General features: G+C 38.0%; 1 protein-coding gene across 6 annotated transcripts in view; it reads left to right on the top strand.

The window, feature by feature from the left end:
- WWOX (WW domain containing oxidoreductase) overlaps positions 1-19,717 on the top strand; it is a 529,815-nt gene that overhangs the window by 119,952 nt on the left and 390,146 nt on the right. For all 6 annotated transcript variants that reach the window (XM_075433872.1, XM_075433873.1, XM_075433878.1 and 3 more), the window contains exons 7-8: positions 11,524-11,709; positions 15,362-15,626. In XM_075433872.1, the coding sequence (XP_075289987.1) occupies positions 11,524-11,709; positions 15,362-15,626 (451 nt within the window). The remainder of the gene's footprint in view (positions 1-11,523; positions 11,710-15,361; positions 15,627-19,717) is intronic.

Here is a 19,717-nt window from a genome sequence, read left to right as displayed (position 1 = left end):
TTGAGTGAAAACATCAAAACCGATTGTGGCTGGGAAAGGTGACGCTGGTGAGGTTGTAGGGAACAGAGGGAAAATTGCTGAGATTGTGAATCTCCTGCCTTAATCAAATAACTTGCAGAGTAAAAAAAAAAAAGCCTTCTTGTATGTGCTTGAGAATCTGAGAGATTCTGGAAACTACATGAAGAATGAAGAAATGTCATCCTCTGCTCAGCAGGAATTGAACAGGAGCTGGTTATGTACAGAAAACAAATGATGCAACAGAGGGAGCATTGAGAAAAACATAAATAATAAATGGGAGGAAAGAGTTACTTTAGAAAGAAACATTTAAGATAAATTGGAGTAGTACTTAAGAGCCATGAAGGCTTCCTTGTTTGAAAGTAAAAATCAGATGATTCATCTTCAAGTTATCATGCTTCTAAGAGATTTGATAGGGATCTTTTATTCCTGTTTGGATTTGTGCAGTATTGCAGCCTTGTCCACAGATAAAATTTGGGCTCAGAGTATATCAACACTAGTAAATTATCCTGTATTCCTACAAGTATATTCTAGAAGATCCTTCATCCTCACAGAAAAAAATATTTTTTTTAATTGTTTGCAGTACCTCTACTCTTGACTTGATACAGCTGCTTCTGAGACTTTTTTTTAATCCATGCAATTTCAAATAAAGCTTTGGGGGAAGAGGGGTTTTGCAAGTTATTTTACATCCTGCGGTTCTGTGATCTCAGCTGAATATAAACTTCCCTTACGAGCAGGACAGTGCCCTCCAGTCTTTCTTGCTCTCACAAAGATTCTCTGGGCAGAATAAGCTAAACGTGATAACTTACTTGGATCTCCCAAAGACAGCTTTTCCCAAAGACAGAATAAAACAATATTGCTGTTGAATGTCTGATCTACCAGATCATTTACGGTCTATTAGGATGAGAGTAGGAGAAGAGGTGTCGGTGCACCTAAATGGCTAGATTTGCTCAAGTTGCTTCTTTTATCTGTATCTAGCCTTTCCTCTCTGCTAGTTTCCAGCTCAGGCAATTGATGGAATGCCTCTGTTATAGCAAATCAAATAAATGATCTGTTTATAATAATGTTCTGGGCTAAGGTGGATTTGGCATTAGCTGATTTCCGTGCAATTGGAAGAGGCAGACCAACCAATCTTTCCTTTTAGGCTTTTGGAACTGAAAAACACTGAATTGAATCTCCTCTTCATTGAGTGGGCACAATGTGAGGAATTATGGTTGGTATTAATCCACTTTATAGGCAAAATGACTGCCCTCCTGTGATTGTATGCAACGTAGCATTTAAATTTAGTCAGTATTTGATAGTTCAGGCTCTGTAGGATTTGGTACTTGTGTAGGAGTGTGGATTTGTAGATGTGATGCCTTGGTATCTATTTCCCAGTTTAATCATCATATATTTGACTAAAACCTGCATATTTTAGTTGGGGAACAGCATTAATGTTTCAGTTCTAAAATTTCCAGGTTAGCTACCTCGTGTCAATATTTACAGTCGTAACATCATGGCATTTGCCTGATTCTCAACATAAGAACACTTCCATGATCAAAACATTAGCAGGCAGAACTAAGTAGTAAAGTTACAGATGAAATTTTACATGCATCTTTAGTTTTGAGTGGTGCATTGTGCCACTTGTTTTGAATTAGAGTTCTCTTCAGCCAAACAGTAAGACATCAATTTAATGTTCTCAGTGTTTGAGGGAAAAAAATGAAAGTATCCTGAAAAATCTTGAATTACTTCAAAGATATAAAATAGTGTTTGCCAACAGGTACTACTTAGAATTTTCTGAATTGGTAGCAGCAATTCACAATTATGCAGGACTTCCGTATGTAGATTTTTACTGCATTTTTTTTTCCTATATGGAAAATAGGACTTTTTTTGTGGTAAGAATTGGCATATGCTAACAGTTTATTCGCTTATGCTGTGTGTAGAAATATGGAAAAAACAGCAGTTATGAATTATGATTCTCCATTTGGAAATTTAGTCTCATTTCCCTAACCAGACTCAAAATGGAGAGGGCCAGATTTTCAGCTGGCTTCCTTAACCGAGGCCTCAAACTCTATGAATACATTCATTTTTCATGCTGCAAGCAGAAGCACTCTGAAATCTTGTGGGTGCAATTAAGATTTCAGAGCCTGCTGAAAATTCACTCCAGAATACTGTTTTTCTGCCTTTTCCTGTATTATAACTGACATATTGCATGTGTGTTAAGTTGTTTTTTAATTCCAATTTAACCACAATTAAATCTCAGACATTGCCTGATAAATTCTATTCATACATATAAATAAACAGGTAAAAATGAGATCTGTTTAGCAAGTTGTTGTATAAATACCTTAAAAGATCCAGAAAAAATGAATATGATTTAAATGATTTACTAGTGATGCCATTATGCCAGTGTGCTTAATAGTTCTGTAGTAGATATGTCTCTGTCAGAGATGATTGTTGCCACTGCATATTGTCTTTCAAAATTTGAACACATATTCTAACGCTGTACCAATCTGTTAACTCTTTGACATTTACAGAAATACTTTTTGTGAATTAAAACTAGTAACAGATGAGCTATGATATTTGTCTTCTCAATTTAGAATACAGTTGGCATTCTGACAATGCCGCTGAGGCACAGACTTCTGGACAACATTGTACATTTTGAGATATCAAAAAATATCCGCATTGAATTAAGTATTGAAACATGCATAGTTCAGAAGTTACTGTTGCAGACAGCACGTATCTTAAATTTAAATAAGATCAAAGGCTGACTGCATCTGAAACATACATAATAATGTTAGGGTGAAACTTTTTTTTCCTCTTTGTGGTGGTACTGTGCTTTATTAAAGCCTAAGGATTGACTTTCTGCATAAATATTTTTTCTTTCTTTTTTTTCTTTTTCTTCTTTCTTCGTATTTTAAGCTCTCATACACAATATACCTCATTGTGGTAGCATGTGTCAAGTCATGTGGATCCAAAAACTATTTCTAATATTTTTTAAATTAAAAATCCCTCAAGCATAATCCCTCCTCCCTTTCACTGGAGGCAGAGATCGTGATGTTTTCACCAGATCACCTTTCATTTCATCTGCTGTATCATGGAAATATCTCCTGCCTCAGAACATTTCTGTTTTTTTTTTAAAGTAAAAGTCCATGTTAAAAGAAAGATAGGATTGACAATTCACCATAACTACATGTCATTGCATCTGAAAAGATATGAAGTGATTTTACATGTTACTTAGAGAAAGGTTTTGTTAGGTGTTTGTTACATAGTTTTATGACTACAGCTGTGGTGTCGCAGATTTGTGAACTTGCCACTTGTCTTTGGACACTTTCCACTCATTTCACTGTAACCTAATGAAGAAACCTTGATAACCTTCGAGTGGCTTTCTGCTCAGTACACTGGTTGTTCTGGTTCCCATTTTGAGCCATGTGTCTATGCCGAAATCTAAGCTGAGAGTAAGATGGCTCATAAAAGTCTTGGGGCCCTGTCCTCCTAAAAAATTTCCACAAGATGCGCCAGCTGTGAAGGCTGTTTTGAGTATCTAAGGAAGTAAAATATGTATGACTTAATATGCCTGATTAAAATATATTCTGTTGCAAATAAAACAAGAATGTTGCAGCATTATAGCTTAATGGGTTTTAAGAAGATCTGTGTGTTTAATTGATGTTGTCTTCTAAAAATTCTGAAATATAAGGCAAGAGTAGCTGTTTAATTATGTATACATTAAAATGTATTTAGTCTATTTAGTTAAAGGCTTTCTGTGGGAGATAATTAAAACACATGAAGGCAGAGTCTTCTGGCACTTGGGTATGGAAGCCTTACTGTCGACATTAGACAGGCCACACATGTACCTTGTGTGTCTTAAGCTTAGAATCCAAAAATTTCTGTTATAGTCTGAAGAGCTTGTATTTCTTCATTAGCTGTTCCCAAGGCACCAAAAATCCCAGAGGATGTCAAAGTACATTAGTTTTTATCACAACATGGAATCTTTGAGGTCTGAATGGCAGCACGCAGCTGCTCGGGGGTTTCTGAACTCTATTACAGCTCTATATATCTCTAGGCAAAACAGAGGATGGAGTTGTCATTGGCAAGTGAAATGTTCAAAATGCATGAAGTGTTTTATTGTTTGAATGATCAGCCGTGGTCCTGAAAACATTTTCCAAGGAGTTAGCTGTTTTCAATGGGAAATATCATGAATGTGTAATAAAAGTAGTAATTGACCTTCCTTGTGAGTTGTAGCTTTCTCTTTTCTAACAAGTACTCACTGTGTACAAATGAAATCTGTAGATTTAGAAGTACGTGCAGAAACAAGTAATCATTCCAGGGTTATTGCAAAAATGGATGTTACTTTACAGCTGGCTTATGTTTGTTTGTAACTGCTTGTGCATACGTGTAAATAATGATTTGCCGTTGGGATTTTGGAAAAGATGTATGTGTCCACTTTGAGGTAGCGAATGTCCTTAGGTGAGCTGCTGAATGAAAATTACCAGATTCTGGATATTTTCATTGCTGCTATCTTGTAAGTGTGGGGGAGATTTAAAACAAAACAAAACAGATATATCTTTGCAAGGCATGGCAAGGAATGAACAAAGTGCTTCTCTTATTGTGCCAGGGCATGAGAAAAGGAAGAAGATGGAGAATGGAAATGCTGCAAGGTTGAATGGATATAGAAATTAAGTTGCAGAGCCCTGTCCTATCCCTCTTCTACCCCAGCCTGGCTGCAGGACTTTAAAAATCCAGATGTATAAAGGCATTTTGAGTCCCCAGGGATACAGAACTAGCAAAGATGCAACACTTCAACAAAGGAAAATGTGGTTTCTTGGGTGGATTTTGGTTCGAAATGTGGTCCTGAGGAGGCTTTGAGGTGAGGGAAGAGCAGCGCTGACAGCTGTTGTTAATATCAGCACCCTGAGTATAGTGTGTGGTGTCAGTCAGAGGAAATTTAGGGCTAGGACCTTAGCCCTGCTTTTCTGATTTTGTGTGTAGTCTTTGTGAAACTCATACAAGGGTTCAAGGAGAAATCCCAGCTTGGATTATTTTTGAGGGAAGGTGCTTTGAGGTTTTGCAGGTTTTACGAAGGTCAGTTTCAGGTCAACATTACAGATGTTTAAAGTGTTAATGTTAAATGTTTAAAAATGTTAAATGTTTAAATATTTCTTTATTTACTATTGAATCTGAATTACTCTTCAGAAGTTTAACTTTAAAATTTTCACAATAGTTGAAATTGCTTCTGTACCTGATTCAGAGGACAAGTAGGCCTCTCAAACTCTTTTGTCCCCCTAGAGTTAAAATGACAGATTTTTTCTTCACAGGAATATAACTTATTAATTTCTGGAGGTGTAAGATGGTGTGGGTTTTTTTTAGTTGGATTTTTTCTCCCTGTATGTATAAGAAAAGCTAATAAAGGGAAAAGAAGGACTAATGGATGTTTTCTGTTTAGTTTCAATTCTGTTGAGATCTGAAGATTTTATAGAGGTGATGAATAATGATTGAGAGATGGTTGACCTGTACAGTTGTATGCAGATGATACATTATGAAGACATAGGGGCATCTGCTCATAATAATTCCCATGTATTTGATACAAAGGAAGAAGCATAACAGTTTCAGTCCACTCCCATTAATCTCTTGGAAGTGGAGCAGAAGTATTTTTGCTGATCAACAGTGTCAAATCCTGCAAAGAAATCCAGCAGGATGAATTTCAGAGAATTTTCTTTGCTTCTAGCAGGAGGTCATCCAGCAGGATGAATTTCAGAGAATTTTCTTTGCTTCTAGCGGGAGGTCATCCATCAGGGCTCTAAATCCTGTGTTAGCGGCTTGCCTTAAAATGAAGCCTATCTGACAGGGATCCACAATGCTGACAGCTGACAATAGAGGGTATTTTTGCTGAGTTTTCAGTCAGTATTTTTAGAAAAAAGGGAAGTTAGATATTAAACATTTGTTTCCAGAATTCATTGAGTTCAGCAGTGCTTTTTTTGTTCATCAAACAAGTAAATATTTTTGCGCCGGGTTTAGGTTATACCTGATTCTGAGATTTGCTGCTGCTGTCTGACTCTAAGCTGATTTTCTTCTTGATCAGTTTCCCATCAGTGCTGCTTGGAAAACAGAGAGGCATTTCTGGAGATGATTGTTTAACTCGCCCTTTTTCTGGAGAGCCGAAAGCCTAGCCTGCGTGTCGGTTATTTCCTTTGTGAATTCAGGCATTCCCTCGCAGAAGGAAGTGCCATTTTCTAACTTTCAGAGAAGGCAACATGGGTGTTCAGAGTTATGGGATGGAAAATTCGGTGGGCTGTGACTTTGCTTCTTTGTGGAAGAGAAGTCACAGCTCTGCCTTTTTTACTGGCCGTGACATAGGTCTACAGTTGCTTATGGGACTTTGGGGATATGGTGAGGCCTTTTCTGTTGAATTTCTGTGTAATTCCAAACAGTGTGAACTTTTCAAATCACTTGAGAAGTGCCCCAGATGGTGTGACATTCTGCTTCATGGGAAGATTTGAAAGTATTCCCTTTGCATAATTTCTGGTTAACTATTTCATTACATTTGAAATGGGAGAACACCAAAGCCAAGAACTCCGTTGACATTTTGGTGGTGTTTGTTTAACCTCCTAGTGCACAGGCTACATTTGTTGAAAAATATTATTCTTACCTTTACAAATCATCAGTAATTAATTCCCTTGGAAATATCTACTGCTGCACACAGCCAGCTTGGGAGGCTGCTGACAGATCATAGTTTTACATCAGGTGCTAGAAATTGATTATTAAATTTCAGAACTAACTGATTTATAGCAACAACTTAATTTCTGTATCTCTCTAATTCATGCACTTATTGTATTTTCAAGTCGTGCAGAGCAGTTGGATTGCTTTGTTGCTTCTAATGGTGAATTGAGCACAGTATATAGGATCTGCATGACTTGCCCAGTGCAAGAGTTCGTGATGTATCACAGACTTGTGAAGTGCATGAGATATTAGACGGTTTTCAGCTGAGATATTCACAATTAAGAATGTCCTTGTTAATTCTACATGCTTTTTAACTTTCAGTAAATTGTAATTATGCTTACCAGCAAGTGAGAGTTTTCTGGAATTGCTGTATAGCTTGCAGTTAAAGCAATGTATTCTTGAGTCTCAGTCATGCTGTGAAGGAGAAAGAAACAGTGACTACATGCTATGATGGAGCAGCTTATGTTCAAGCCCCAGTACCTGCTTAAATTGTGATGGTAGACCATGGTAGCTCACTTGGTGTGATGTACGTCACTGACTGAAGGCATTTTAAGGAAATGTAGGGGTAAATTTTTGAAGCACTCTGCAAGGTTTTAACTATACGGTGTTGCCAGAAATATCAAATAAGTGTCATGGTTAGAGGGAGCAGCTTGATAATGTCGATACCAGGAGTAAACAGTAAGAAAATTTTCCTTTGCTGCTGACATTTTTTGTTGGCCTTAGCTGTGTCTTTGATGTGGAATTACAAACTATTTTAAATCAAGTGGGGATTTTTTATTTCCTTGGGCTCAGGAGGAAGCCTAATGTAGATCACTGCAATGTTTTTAATGGACTTGTGAAATGAAGGTCATAGTTCTGCTATCACTTAAAATACTCCTGTCATAAAGCAAAGATGTAGTGCCAGATGTGTGGTGCGAATTGGCATGTATCTTAAAAATTTTGTTCCTGCATAATGATACATTCAGTGATATAGAGCTCTGCACCACTGAGATTAGAATCTGTCATTTGTGGCTGAAATTCATAACTCTATGGTGGCTGTTACACAGTTAATCGCATTAATTTCCTGGTGTGTAACTGTCCAGGTCACAAAAACTTAGATGACAATTTTCAGTAATTGGACCTTTGTTAGCAGTCTGACGAGAGACGCCGACAGCTTAATGGACATGGATACAAATCTGCGAGGTGGTTCTTTCTGAGCTGAAATAAAGCACAGCAGCAGTATCTATTGATGCAACCCTTTAGGTTTCTTTTCTATGGTGTTTTCTAGATAAATCAGTTTGTAAACATTTAAAACCACTAATGCTAATTAAAAATATAGGAATTCTAAAAGGGAATCTGATATTACCTTTTCAGTATGATATTAGTTTGAAACGTTTCTGTATTCATTTTTGTATTTCTTCACAGATTTTTCAAATAGAATATTGTAGATACTTTTAACTTTGTGGTCTCTTTAATTTTAATTACTTTATAAAATTAGAACAAAATGTTGTTTGAAAAGTACAGATCTCTTGAAAAGCACTGAAGCATAATTTTATTTCTTTTATAAAACCCAATTAAATGCCCTGACAATTTAGAAGTGACTACATTTTATAGTTTTATAATTCTAGAATCATCTTTTTAATTAATTGAGCTGACAGTGTTAGGTATAGAGTGCTTATTTTGCCTCTGGTACTTATTCTGTAGTTAGTATAAATGAAGGATACTACAATTTGGATAGGTGGAATATAGTTTTTGTTTGTATGTGAGTCCTCTGTGTCTTACTGTGGTCTGCTATGTCATAGTACATATGACAATTATCAAATAGAATTATGATCCTTTAAAAAGTTCCATATTTGCTTTTGCAGGGAATTCTGATGGCATTTTTTGTATTACTGCTGCACTCGTGTGCTTCAGTTCTCATACAGGATGCTCTTATAGCAGTAATTGCATCTATGTTGAGGACTTTTCCCCAGCAGATTTACGTATCTGTAAATTAATTCTTGCTAGAGCTTTTCATAAACTTTCAGAAGAGATGATTAATCATCCCAAGTTTCCACACGTGCACTCTCAAGCATCATGAGGCTTTGTTTTCCTCTTGGTAGATGTGTCCTGAACAGGCAAAATGAACTGAGGTTTAAAACATTTTGATAAAATATGCCTCAAAATGTCAGGTACCTTTCAAAAAATGTGATCCTGCATATCTTACTAAATAGCCTGCTTGCACTGTGTTGAGTGAGGCTACAAAGATGAAAAAAAGTACTGCCTTTTTTATGAGTTTATTTGAACAGAAAGAGCAAACCTTGCCTTTAAAAGGACAATCCCCCTTTATCTTCTGTTTCTTTTGCGGGTGTAGTCTCTATATGAAGATATTGTGCGTATAAGCGTCACTAACCAAAAGGCAAATCAGAAATTCAGAACTTCAGAAAATGAGCTTCCCGAAGTACACAGACCATTTCATTCTGCTTCTGAAGCTTTTTGTTAAAATTTTCCAAGTTGGCACAGGTACAGGTATTAGATTGTTAACTTCTTATTAAAGCAGGCTTCATTTGTAACTTCCCAGCGGGCTTGAAGTTAAAATTTATTATAATAAAGAAATACAGTCTGCTGTTTATGTCGATGCTTATGCAGCTCTTTCAGTATTCACCTAAGGTGCATTTGATTCCCTCAGAAATGCTTTTTTTGAAAACTGGGCTATCAGAATCTGAGGTTTTCAAACATGCCTGAAGGAATCTAATTACTTTGGTTTGTTTGACAGCCCGGGGCTTCATGTTTCACGTTCTTTTCCGGAATTCCTTTTGCAGATGCTCAGAGTTGCAGTATATGTGTCCTTCAGCCATGCTGGAAAGCAATCTAACTCTGGGTCTCCTGTCATCTTTTGCGTGTAGGCCTGTGAGGAAGTAGTTGAAAAGAAGAGAGGGCAAGCAGCTCTTTTTCCTAGTTGTGTTTCATTTATTATCTTCAGAATTAGAGTTTATGTTGGGTGGTTGATTTTGTGCGATGGGATTTGGCCAACTGCACAAGTAAATGTGACAGATCTTAATACTGTATTGTTAGGACGTCACAGGTATTAGTGCATGGTTAGTGCAGGTGTGAAAGGTATTTGTTTGACAGTCGTTATTTTGTGTGACCAATCCTATTTAATTATATCAGGGCCAGGGATGCTAGATGCCGACTGTCAAGTGTGAGGTTTTCAGCTCAGGTACGCTTGCCTGAGGTCTGCTGTGTCAGACTCTTGACTCAAGGACAAGAATACATTATCGGTGCCAAGGTTTCCTTAGAGGTGGAACAATCTAGCAAGCGTAGATGTGTCTGAGGTCTGAGAACCAGAGTCTTTGCTGTGTTTCATAAGGATTTGGAAAAAGACAAGAATGAACAGAAAGGGTGTGTGTCCTTGATCTTGCTGTGGAGGCTGGGAAGACTGCAAGGTGTGTAGCATCCTGAGATTACAGTGGAGATGTCAAGGAATTTGAAGTTTTCTGGAGCTGATTTTTGAATGAGAGAGGTATGTGACAGTCTACATTATTTTCTAGCTTAGTTTGGTAGAATCTTACCCTTTGCAAAACAAATTAAGAACGCTTCATTTAAAATTCCTTCATCGTGGCATTTCTATTTAAACTGGGTTAGTTGAGTTCAGTGAGGAAGAGTTCTGTCCCAGGGATCTCATATGTATTGTGTGCAGTCTTTCCACCAAAGATTACAGCTTCTGGAGAATGTTTTTGATTTTCCAACTCAGTCTTCATCAACTTGTGTTTTTTTAACAGCATACTTCACAAGCTGCAGAAGTATACAACATGTGGGCATATGCCTTGTTGCGTTGTGTCTTTATTTCTTATTCACTTTTCCCCTACCAGTTGTGCAGATGTCATGGATAGATATGTGCCCCACATAAGACAGTGGCAGGAATTGCTCATCCCCTAGGAAAAGTTTATTTTTTCAGTGCTCCAGAAGGAGACTGTTTCCTGATTAGCAACTGGGAGAGCAGTGATAGCATTGAGGTGTTTCTGGTGACATGCCCATGCATGTCAGCCGTCCACCCGCTGACCACTTTTGTGGCGAATGTTCAGGACGTGGAGTTTGCTATGGTCCTGTTGCTTCTTGAGGTGCAAAGCATTGCCATTCTACTTGGTATTTTCGAAGAAAGTGCAAAAGCTGTGCGATCTCTGGTATGCACATTCAGATGACACGTTGTGGTGGGCTAATTTATTAAAGTAGATTTGGATAGTGAGAAACAAAACCAAAAATTGAACTGACACCACCTTCTCCCTCCTGCCCCCCTGCCCCTTCCCCAGGCTCAGCTTCACTCCTCCATCCCAACTCCTCCACCTCCTCCTGCCCTGAGCCGGGCAGGAGGCTGGAGAGTTGTCAGGACATAACGGCTCCTCTGTGCTGCCCCTTCCTCCTCGTGCTTGTCCTCTGCCGCAGCACTGCGTCCTCCCCACAGCGGCAGTGCTTCAGGGGCGCCTGCCCTGGCGTGGGCTCTCCCCGGGTCGCAGGGAAATCCTCGCTCCAGCGCCTGCAGCACCTCCTCCCGCTCCTCCGCCTCTCACCCTGCTCTTCACGCTGCTGGTGGGCACTTTTTTCCCCTCGGTCCTCTCGGCCGTGAGGTGTTTTGCCCTTTCTTACGTACGCTTTCCCAGAGGTGCCGCCAGCATTGCCGAGGGGCTCTTCTGCGTTGGGCCCAGGGCAGCGGCGCCTCACAGCAAGCAGCCGCGCGGCGGCCGGAGCCTTCGTGCCTGCAGCCAAGAGACGCCTTGGCCCGGTTCACACGGGAATGTAACTACAGGTATGTCATTGAGATTTCTGTTTTCCTGATGCCAAATGCTTCTGCCTCGTCAGGCCTCTCCACGTACTGATCTGCAATGCTGCCCTGTTTGGTGCGCCCTGGTGCTTGACGGAAGATGGCCTGGAGTCCACCTTCCAGGTGAACCACTTGGGACATTTCTATCTTGTCCAGCTTCTGGAAGACGTTCTACGCCGGTCATCTCCTGCTAGGGTTGTGGTGGTCTCCTCCGAATCACACAGGTCAGTGCATGTTACCTTGGCTTTAGCCAAAATCGTTAATCCTTAGAGCATAAAACGATTATGGCAGAACTGCAAAAGTTTTTGAAAACGAAAGGCCTTGCTCTAAAGCATTTGCATTTAAATAATCTCTTTCAAAATAGAAGCATTACTAATACCTGTGGATGTTACTGGATTTGGCTCTGTTGCTGGATAAAGTGTATTCTGGTTTTATGACACGATGTAGGTATTTTTTGATCATTCTTTGTATGAATGCAGATTTTTGCTGCATTTCAGACCACTCATTGATTTTGCGAGGAGATGGAATAATAATTGATTAAATCTGAATGGCGTGACCTATATTGATTTGTCATTCAACAACTTCAACATCTTACCAAGAAGAATGTGCAGTTATTTTAGCAGGAGAAACAATGCAATTAAAAACTGCTAGATGAAATCCAATTGTTTTATAATGAGAAATTAGGGAGTTCAATGCAGACATTAGCTCTATAATTGTAAAATGGGAAGTAGTGTAGTTAATACATATTAGAAATCTGACCATGCCTCTTTTGGTGAATTTTTTAATTAAAATGTTAGATGTTCGTCTTTTGTACTGCCAGGAGAAGCACAGCAAGACGATGATGAGGCTTGCCTTATTTCAGACATGCTTGTGGTGTTTTTGTTAATAACTGAAAGGATGGACTGGATTTAAATAAAGTTCCTTGTGCAAAGTGCATGCCCCACTTCTGAATTTTAGTGGGCACAAACCACTTACTGCCTTCTGATTTAGTTTGGGACTGCAGGATTAGACCTATAATGTCCAGCTTTAAACGTTACTGGTGATTTCTATTTCACTTTTGGTCATGTGTAACAGCTCTAGCAAACCGAAAGGAAGAATGAAGAATGTGTGAGTGCTTCCCCCCGCCCCCCCCCCCCTCCCCCCCCCGCCTTCATATTTCTGAAATGTTTTAGTGACCCAGAATGAAGCTTATTTTTTTAATCATGTTTCCATAAAATGTAACCCCAGGGACCTGGTAGAGGGAGACCAGCCAAGGGTCAGGCTGAAACCTTTATCACTTCCAAACACAGGGGCTTATGGTATAAATGACACACTGCAGATAGATTTACTTTTACCATTTTAAATTTATGATGGCTGAAATGAAAGGAAGCAATAGAAAATGCCAGTAATAATCCTCCCCGGTGTTAAAAGACATGAAATGTCTAGTAATTAGTTGGTAACAAAATCTGGACATCCTTATCGTTGCAAATCACACCAGGTTTGTGAAAGCAAGTAGCAGAGTCTTGTTAGGAGTGAGGGAGGCTACTGCAGGGCAGGCAAGATAGCTCTAGAAATAAATCTGCCAACTCCAATCACTTGCCAGATGTGGAGGGCACAACGGTATACGTTTAAATGAGCTGTTATTTCATGGGAGATTATGTTGAATTGTCAGTTGCTTGTTCCCCTTTGTAAGTTGGTATCTCTGATAGTATTTTAAATGACATCTTTGTTTTTCAGTGTATTAAGTGCTGCATGTAACTAGAGCTCACATATCTGGACATCTTTATCTGTGATTTCGAAAACATTTTTTAAAGTACTCATTGTAACTCAGTAATATCAGCCAAGGTTTATAGAAGCCTATCAAAAAAAAAGTAACAGTCTATGTTTAAATAAAGTAATAAACACAACTAGTAAATTTCCCTTTTTCTAAGGGGTCCAATTCATGTACGATGGCGTATCTTAACACCTACACCAATCATTGTAAGTAACTGTGCTTTTCCCCCCCTGTTTAATGGCAAGAAGTTGATGTAAGGAAGTCAGTTTAGACGTTACTACATTGGGTAGTAGTACTTTCTGACCTACTTGAGAACTCTGAGTCTTAAACTGGGTTGTAAAACAGAAGTATTGGTTTCTAATTACTTCCATAAACCTTGGCTGCATCTTTTCGCTGGAGTCAAGACCCCCTGTTAGGGGAAAAATAAAGTCCCATGTTTGCAGAAAATACTATACTAGACTGCTCCAAGGCAAAATATGTATTTGCCTCTCTGGTTCTTTGTTCGTTTTTAGTTACTTCTCTGGATTCAGCACAAATGAATTGTGTTTAAATTAAGGTTTTGGGTACTGTAAGCACATCATATTAAAATCAGAATAGTAAGTAGGTTGACTTTACTTCTGTCTTTATTTCTGTGTTGTTAATTTGATCGTACAGCCCTTATCCCATTGAATGCAATGAGATTGCCGACATTAGTAAGATTGACTCACATAAGCACACTCGCAGGACTGGACTCAAAATATGCCACTGTATTTCCGTTATACAGTATACACAAAGTACTTTATTTACAGATTATTTTTGGTATCATAAATTATTACTTGAGGAATGAATATAGGAAATTCCTCCCAGAATAGTCCTGTTAATTTCATCTAACGAAAAATTATGAAAGAGAAATTTTGCTGTTGAAATTGAAGGGCTAATTCTGCGAGATACTGAACATCCTGGTTTCCTCTTGAGTTCAAATACTGTAGTTGCTTTTCTCTGAGTGTACCATAATTCTGCTCACAGAATGAATGTAGAAATTCCAGCTGATCTCTTCATTTCTGGGCATGAGATGCAAAATTAGTAAAGATATTTTAAAACATTTTTCTAGTGTGTACTATAATTATGTTTATCCCTGTTCTCCCCAGCTGATTCTGAAAACTCTGAGTATTAAAAAGAGCTTGCTAAATCCTTTTTATTTTTAGTAGCTCTTCTTTAGTAGAGTGAAACATAGATCTGTAACTAAATGTAGTATTATTTTGTAATATTAAGATATACCAGTAAATTGATAAATCAATTTGTAAGAACTGGGGGGGGAAAATGTTATATGGAAACTTCCTTTTCTGCATCTAAACGTCTTCGGAACATTCACTACTTTGTTATTAAAAAAAAAAAAAAAAGGAAAGAAACAAACAGCTGGTGTTTAATGACTCTGTCAGACCCAATTAAAAAACATCAACTAGTTACTTTGATTTGTGTTCAGCCATGTCATGGGTATACTTAAAAACATTATACTCTGCCAGAACTCATTTTGGCTTTGTTTACGTTTATCTTTTAAACATACAAGACTATTGATGGCAAGTTACCAAGGTTATAACCCCTTTATATTCATCAATTTTTAATCTAAAAAAGAGTCTAAGAGGCAGTGAGACTCATCCATAGTTACTAGAACACTTAAATGAAAGTGTGCCGTATGTGAGCACTGGATGAAATAAGCAAGGGAAGGAAAGAAGGAGAAATGAAAGGATGCTGGTTTTCTCTGCTTCTAATGCAGCGTTTGTTTATCCTGCATTATTTCCTCCAAGTTAATTGTGCCTCTGTAGATCTACGGCAAAATGTTTTTTGGGATTTAAAGTAAAGTGATGTGTAAGTTGTATACGGTGCCTTTAAATCATTAAAGCCTCTTTTGATTCATTTCAATTTATCATTTGCTTTTGCTTATTATTCAATAAGTTTACTGCCATATTATATGGGACTATTCCTTTGGTCTCAGGCAATTTTCAGTAGATACTTTCAACTGCTAAATAAGCTGCTGTTTTATGTTGGTTCTGGCCAAGTTCTACTCTTTCGTCTACATTTTATGTTGTTCTTAATGAGAGTGAAATTAACTCTGGGGTATCTAAGGCATATTTACTGTTTTTTAGGTTTACAGAAATTAAAGACTCCTCTGGAAAACTTGATTTCAGCCTGCTTTCTCCATCTAAGAAGGAGTATTGGGCTATGTTGGCCTACAATCGCTCTAAGCTTTGCAATATACTGTTCTCCAATGAGCTGAACCGACGCCTTTCTCCCCATGGGGTGACGTCTAATTCAGTCCATCCTGGAAATATGATTTACTCCTCCATTCATCGTAACTGGTGGGTGTATACCCTGCTGTTTACCTTGGCTCGACCTTTCACCAAATCCATGGTAAGTGAATGAATTACAGTATTTTACACATCTTCATTTTTCAAATCAGGGGAGCAAAGTTATAAAAATCCAGATGTATGTATCTGCTTTGACCTATTGCCTTTTATAGCTACGACTCCGATTTTAATGACAAACACTGTGCCAAGATAGTGAGTACTCTGGAAAACGATTCTTCAACCATTTTAGATTAACTTTGTCAATCTTCAGTAAAGGGACCTGATTAGATGGAGTGCATGACTTCCTTGTTTGAATATGTGATTTTCACTGTGATTAAGGTAGTTGTACATCTTAGGTGTGGCATAATTTAGAGTTATTTCTGTGCTCAGAATATGTAAAAAGTCAAAAAAATTGCTTTCGTTTTGAAGTGGAATATGCTTGACTACATTTTTTTATGTAAACAGATGCCCTAGTTAGAAAAGATACTACAGACATTATTAAAGGCTGAGGGAAAGTGCTTTCAGTGGTAAAAGCACCTTCATTCATATTTAAAAAACAAAAAAAACCCAACAATTTTCGTGATTCTTACAAAGTACTGAAGGCAATGGGTGTTTTTACTTTGTCTCCATTGGACTGTGACCATGATATAATGAAAGGCTATGCAGTTCTTTCATAGCCAACATTATGAGGCTTCGTTATGTAGGAATTTGCAGCATCTCCACACCTGGAGGGGTCACTCTTACCCGTTGAACCTCTGACCCAGGTTATTTATCAGGAGTCTAAAGTCTTTTTTTAGGCAGAGGATAACTTTTGCTTCATTGAGAACTGGCTTCCTTTAACCTTATTGACTGTTTCTCATCCCTTATTCACTGACAAAGAAGGGTATTCCCAAAAGGGGAGCAAGGAGGGGGAGTCTTTGAATGTTTGCAGCTACGAATCAGGGAAATGAAAAGATTCATACCCCTGCAGAACTCATCTAGCCATGGCAATTTGTTCCAGCCCTAACCAGGCCCCTTTTACAGAAGACTTGGCAGCTGACAAGAGTGGCTGTGGTGTAATGTAACTTACTGTATCCCTGAGCTGAAGATACAGACCAAATAAATTGGTTTTATTTGAAAAAGAGCAGAGAAGGAATTGTTGAGGCAGAGGGATCCATCCTTAAGTAGCTTAATCTACTGCATAACCTGTAGTAGCTGAGCAACTCAATGTAAGAAATTGTATGTATAGCTGCAAAAAAAGGTTTGCTTGTATGTTTCATTATTGTTGAGATAATGAAATTAATCTTAATTTATACTGGGTTAATGTAAGTGTTTAAAACTCTGCTTACATGTCCACAAAAACCCAGCTTCTTGAACAGTACTGGATCTTCAATAAGAGCCATGGAGCAAAAATACAGACACTCTGGTGTGTGGCAATGACAATGTGTCAGTCAGGAGAGTGCTCACACCTCTCACCTCTGCCTGCAGTTTGCAGCCCGTACATATGCAAAACCTATTTATGTCCATGAGATTGGTAAGTGAGCATTCTGGCAGCTTGAGACAAGTAATAATATCTTTCAACAGCATGTTTTTTTTCCAGGACCTTTAAAACCATGTCTCTGCTGTGTTAGGGATAGTTTATAAAACAAATTCTTGAAGTTCTCCTGAGAATGGAGAAGTGAATGTTGTCAATGTCCTGTGAAAAAGATCCAATCTGTGGAACTTCTACGAATTATTAGTTTTATTTGCTCTGACATATTTTTGCAAAAGAACATTTTGTGTTTGTTGCTCAGATAATCTTATCTTTTAAGGGACAAAATAAAACATTGAAGTTGATTTTGAATTCTTTAAAACAATTGATAGGTTTCTTTTATAGTATCTGTTTATTTATGGGTGATATATAAAAAAGAATATAAAATATACTAAAAAAAAATCAGCACTGAATAATAGTGCACTCTAACCCAAGCCCAATCACTTCAGGAAGTCTTTCTGTGTTTCTATGTATTTCATTGTAGTTATTTGAATGTTATAGGTTGAGGGTAAGAATCAGTTTTATAACTAGTATTCTGATATGAATTGCTATCTTCCCTTCAACCTTATGAATGTTTTGATTGCCAGTAAAACTAGAAAAGTGCCCTTCCCTGGGCAAACAAGCTGAGCTGAAATTCTCAACATCATCAGTGTAAGTTTCTATTTTGAGATTTGCAGGGACAAATGATCTGCTACTTCTTTTTTGGGGGGGATTGTGCTGTCACCAACTTCGAATAGACGTTATTGAGGATCTTTTTGTGGGCTCCCTGTCAGGATTTCTGTGGCAGCTCACCCCAGAGTTTAGATGAGTCTTTTGGTCAGAATACTGGACTTGGGTTTTTGAGCTTAAAGCTGCAGTCCCAGGGTGGTGAACCGTACATTCCTGTGTTTTGCAAGGATGTCTGCATTGTGCAATGCAGCGTGGTGCAGCAGCACTTAAAGTAGCTGCAACTGAGCTGGGTCTATGACTGGGATTGAGAGATCCGTCTCAAGGTTGTGTGGAGTGAAATAAGGTTTATCAGTTCAGGCAAGGTGCCGTTCGGTACGCCTGTACCAGTTTTGATCTCTGAGGCAGTAAATTTAACTGCTGCAGCATTGTGGTACGTGGAGAGCCTAATCCTTCTGGAGCCAGTTTAAAAGCTCTTGGCTATATTTTGAACTGTAGAGGCTCCTGGAATCTGTATAGATGCATGCACATCTATGCGTATACACACACACACTACAGCTGCACACACCTGATTCGATTTGGAGCCTTTTCGTATTATTGTAGTAAAAGCTGTTAATAAAAAATAATTACACACTTAATTTGTGTTTCACAAAGACAGACTTACGGGATGTTCTGAGAGTTGTGGACAGTTCAAAATAACAGTCAGAGTTTCAGCTCTTTTGGAAACTTCGAAGCTAGATGCAGGAGAAAATTAGAAAATACATTTGTTTCCCTAATAGCTTTTTCCAGAAGAATATAATTCTTACGTTCTGTCCTTGCTGCATGTTGCTACTGAGAAATTAGCCTTCATGCCTTTGACTGAATTGTCATAGTTTTCTGTGGTACTTATAAAATCATCTATTTAAAGTGTACTTACTAGAAATTATAACAGTTTAGTAATTATTTTGTTCTTTTTTCAACAATGAAGAATATATGTTGTATATCTGAAATATATTTTTTAATGTAGTTGTTTAGTTCCTAAATGTTGAATAGTTCCACTTTGGTTGATGAGGATGTATTATTTTCTTCAGAAAAGCATGCTGTTGCATACTGTGAATCGCCAATTTGGAGAGAGGTCATGGAGCCTCTGGTGTGTGGCGCTTGGGATATTCAGCATGACAGAATTTAGCTCAGGAAACACTGCTGGTAGCTGTTCCATTTTAGCTGGTTCCCTTGAAGCACTGAGAATCGGTATTCTAATATCACACTCTTACTTACCTGTTTGCTATTGTTTGCTGCGAATATGGTGACTTAATTTCAGTAATTAGGACACTTTATGAAGTCAGGCTATTTTACATTTCTGCTTGAAGAAAAGGTTTGCAGATGACTTAGAATCTGGTTTTGCTAAAAGGACAAACATACCTAGGTGGGATTTGTCTGTACTTCAAGTGTAAGGCTTTTAGAGACGTAATTTTAGTTGCTTCTGTAAATGGTCATACCTTACTTGCAAGAAGTGGTGCAACTTCATATTTTCTGATCTGTTTTATGAGTGACTACGGCATAAAAAATATTTGTGCTGGTTATGGTGAACTTTTCTGTTGAATCACAGAGAGCTGTCGGGTCACCTTTTGAGACATAAACCAGTATTTATATCACTGATGGTTATAGGTGTACAGGAAGTACTTTTGTTAAGTAAAGCACTGAAAACTGAAAGACTGTTCCTTCGTTCCACCCACCTCTTTTCAAGATCTAAAATCTACAAGGATTTGCTAGACAAAATGTAGAACAGGTATTTTTTTGTAGAAAGCAATAGTTGCAAGTAGATTACTATTCTATTACTGTAGCAACCATACCTCTGCTAATATTCAAAGGGCCTCTCTTTTACTTACCACTGTATCGTTACTCAGTTAATTGGAGATGCTTATAGTACAATTAAATAATTAAATGTAAATTGAAACAAGCAGCCACTGTAAGTAACAGATTGGAAGAGAGTCTCTGAG

This window comes from Opisthocomus hoazin, chromosome 12 (genome assembly GCF_030867145.1).
Source record: "Opisthocomus hoazin isolate bOpiHoa1 chromosome 12, bOpiHoa1.hap1, whole genome shotgun sequence".
In the NCBI taxonomy this organism is placed as follows: domain Eukaryota; kingdom Metazoa; phylum Chordata; class Aves; order Opisthocomiformes; family Opisthocomidae; genus Opisthocomus; species Opisthocomus hoazin.
This window is presented reverse-complemented; position numbering and strand designations above follow the sequence as displayed.